Source organism: Syzygium oleosum, unplaced genomic scaffold (assembly GCF_021117445.2).
Source record: "Syzygium oleosum isolate NSW1041296 unplaced genomic scaffold, Sole_v2.1 Sole_v2.11, whole genome shotgun sequence".
In the NCBI taxonomy this organism is placed as follows: domain Eukaryota; kingdom Viridiplantae; phylum Streptophyta; class Magnoliopsida; order Myrtales; family Myrtaceae; genus Syzygium; species Syzygium oleosum.
Window position 1 is genome coordinate 8,439,065 of NW_026607495.1, and position 3,800 is coordinate 8,442,864.

Genomic DNA, 3,800 nt, shown 5'->3' on the forward strand with positions numbered 1-3,800 from the left:
TTAATCTCTAATTCGATTTACTTGTGCAAAATTTGCTCCAGCTTTAATTATTTATGAAAATTTAATTTCGAAAGAAAATAAATATTATGCAAAGTGTGAGAAGTTGTTTCGAGAAAGACAAAGATGACAAGGCATAAGAGGGTGATGACCGGGCAATCTCGGAGAGTGATCGATAGAAAGGTTCAGTTTATTTTGTGGAAAATAAATAATTCGGAAAATAATTTCCTAAAAATGATTGATTGCGTAAAAATGTTTTCATTGTACGCGAAAATATATAAACATAAATTGTTGTCGGTAATGAAAACTTTTTCGATTGATAATTATTTCAACCGATAGAAGCTAATATTTTTAGAAAATTATTTTCCAAATCATTTATTTTTTGTGAAACAGACAGAGTCTAAAAAGTCTATTTTGATAAAATAGTTTCCTAAGAAATCTATTTTGATGAAAAGGTCAAATGCCATGGTCACCAAGTTAGCAAGATGACAACATTCTTCAATGATGGACTATGCATTACCAACATGTCATACAAGGCTTTTCTGCAACTTTGCGGGATGACTCGAATAAATTAGCCACAGGCCTAACCTCTAAATTGTGGAATCTTATGTACATCAATACAAGAGCTCAGGAGTAAAAATAGAGCATCCCAACCTCAATCTCCGGCGGACATGCTTCCGAGTTTGGAGTGCCGCTTCCGATGGTTAGCGACTTGTGCTCCGAACCCATTGTAAATCACCACAATCCTCATGGCGATATTGCCATCCCCTGTGTCTGTTCGTCATTGAGTAGAGGACGAACCCCTGTTCGAGCTAGTGCTTTGTGCAGGATGATGAGGTAAGGGGAGATGTTGATGGAGAGGCCACGAGACGCGTTCCAGTGGGCAGGGCACGGGAGCTGGGCATGCGATGAAGGTCGGAATATTGTCTCCCGGCATAACGACGGAGACACCGCTCGTGTAGACAGTCATCTGCAAGAACGACATCCATTTAGTACTATGTAGAGCATGTCAAAGCAAATGTTTTGCATGCAATGGTGATTAACTAACACAACGGAGCAAGAACTAGATCTAATCAGGCCCCTATACAACAAGGGCTCCATCCAGCAACATAACAAAAGGTTGCATTTGTGCGGCGGCCACTGAGTTCTTCAGTAAGCGACAAATTGCAGCTAGATTAAGACATTATGTCGACTCTGTATCGGGTATGGAAAGGCTCTGTTACTAGACAGTAAACGAAACAGGACACTGAAAACTTCACAAACAAATCACGGGCATCGGTATCACCAATATCCTGAACAGAGAGAACCTCTGTCAACAAAAAAAATTGCCCAATAAAACAATGTCTATCGAATTACAAGTTAGTATCCCTAGTCATCGCAGAGATGATATTTCTAAACTGTAGCATACCAGTAGTTCAAGGGCAATGGAATTGTCTTCTTGAAGAACTACTTAAGTTTTTGCTCTCCTCATACAGAAACAGAATTGTCTTAATTAACTCCAATTAACACCCTCTCGGTTTGAAATCGGACCTAATGTCATACTGAAAAACCCTACGATTTCATCAATCTCTTACTGCTTTCACGGAATAGACAATTCAAACTCCCTATGCGCCATCTGCAATCTCCTGATGCAGGTGCAAAAAATATAAAATGCCTTTTCCGACACATTCTTCATAGTAAAGCAAAGAGTTCACCTACTAGCCAGACAAGATACAAAGTTACGGGCTCTGCCGCGAATAATTGGACAAATTCGACCAAAAACAATTCATGCTGGACCACCCTATGAGCTTTATATGAATCCCAGTAATGATGGAAGCTTTACAACACACCTTAACTCAGATTCCAATAATTTAATACCCTACTGCCATAATAAAACCACAAAATGGGACTTCTAAAAGAAGGGGTATATCTTATCACTATCTTGATAGTGCTAGCTGGGTTTCATATAAAGCAGGAACTTAAACAAAGACTTCACTTCACCACAATTATTTGTTTTCTTTCTTGATCAGTGTGAGAAGAAACAGCAGGATTAAAAAGTCTCACTGTCTTCAATCGACACTGATGGGGCTAAGTGACCAAGATAGTGAGTATTCACTCAAGCTATTTGGGGCAGCCTGAGCACAGAAGTTCTTCATACAACGTGGGCATCACCCAAGTGATTTTCAAGTAACTGGGATAGACAAGAGGAATCATGACAGCCAGGGTGCAAAGCAGCGTCAACTGTAAGTCTGTAGATAACTTTTATTCACGGGCAATGAATCGCAAGGGTTCACTGTTGACACCAACATCATCCAGTTGACTAGCGTAAAAGAACAAAAGGACAGGACAGAAAACAGAAAAAAGGAGGCGAAGGGTAAAAACCAAGTTCACCAGGGAAAACAAAAACCACAGTATCATGTAGAAAGAGGGAGAGAGAGAGAGAGAGAGAGAGAGCCTTTGCATCAACACTTTGTCAGGCCAGTAATGAAAGCTCTGGGCAGCGAACAAAAAGGAAAAGGGGAAAGCAAATAACATCCAAAAATTTGTCAGAAAAATGATCCCAAACCAAAAGCAAATCAGGCCCATAGCAAATGCCATCTCCCACCCATGGCTGGGATCCGCTCCCAACATCCTCAGAAACACCTGATTTCCCGATTGGTTATCAAGAAAACTTATGTCCGAGAGATGAACAGGAAAAAGAAGACACTTTGCAAGAGAAAATCTCTCAGAATGCGAACCCAGTAGAGCAGAATGCGCTATGTTTTCTGCTGAAATTTGCAGTTGAAACATTACCCAGAACATAAATCAGCTTGAAAAGCACCGATCCCAAAAACAAGAGCCCAGAAAAATGGAGAACAGTAACAATGGAAGTTCAAGAAAAACGACTGCGCTTGAAGTTTGAAACTTTACCTTCGGGGAAGGGTAATTGAGCTTTGGATTGAACCCCATCTGGGACTCGAGGTCGCCGCCGCCGCCGCCGCCGCGGTGCCGCCGTTCGCCGGCGGCGGAGAACTCCTGCGAGGTGGTCCGGAGGAAACGCTCGAAGATGGCCATGACCAGGAACATGGAGATGAGGATGGCGGTGGCGACGAACCCGAACGACACGGCGTTGACCGAATTGTCGAAGTGCCGCCAGTGGTCCTCTCTCTGCAAGGTCGCCGGAGCTCCCGTCGGCGACCACCCGTCCGACCACCGTGAAGCTTCCATCCCGCCGCCCTCGTCACCGCATTGCACGGCGAAGAGAGAGAGAGAGTTGTAGAGGGAGGCGAGCGTGCGAATGGGAAGCTTCGGGGCTCGGAGAGGGAGGTGCTTGCGCTTCTCTCTCTCTCTCTCTTGGAGTGTCATCTTATATGACGGCAAACGCGGAGAGAGAAATAGATGGCAATTCGTGTTCACGTGTCATAATTATGTTCACGACTTGTATGGATCTGAAGTATCATGACACGGGGAGTTAACGGGTCTTGCAATTCAATTCTGGTACGAAAGGAAGGAATTCTTGGGAAAAATAAACGATGTACGATAAGAACATTAGAGATTTACGTGGCATGATCTGGTACCTACCCAACGGGAGAGTTGGCCGTCCAAGATATCACTGTGAATACGGAGAATAACGAGTTTACAAGGGCTGAAGCATTTTCCGGCCTAGATTAATACCCAAAGAAAACCGTAAAAGTCTACTCGAAAGGTATGCTCAACATGTTGCATTATCAATAATTAAACTACGATAAAATCAAGTTAATATTATGTAACATATAAAGTTAGACGTATTATGTACCGTCACATTCGAATTTTCTCGGTGCAATTTGTATTTTCATCTCATATCA

At 42.6% G+C, this 3,800-nt stretch overlaps 1 protein-coding gene across 1 annotated transcript; it reads right to left on the reverse strand.

Moving 5' to 3' along the window:
- Positions 1 to 474: 474 nt before the first annotated feature.
- On the reverse strand, positions 475 to 3,311 carry LOC115686667 (uncharacterized). The gene is made up of 2 exons (XM_030612033.2): positions 2,887 to 3,311; positions 475 to 967 (listed from the first exon to the last, which is right to left on the reverse strand). Exons 1-2 carry the CDS (start codon positions 3,181 to 3,183, stop codon positions 779 to 781), a joined length of 486 nt encoding a protein of 161 aa, XP_030467893.1. The 5' UTR covers positions 3,184 to 3,311; the 3' UTR covers positions 475 to 778.
- Between the last annotated feature and the right edge of the window lie 489 nt (positions 3,312 to 3,800).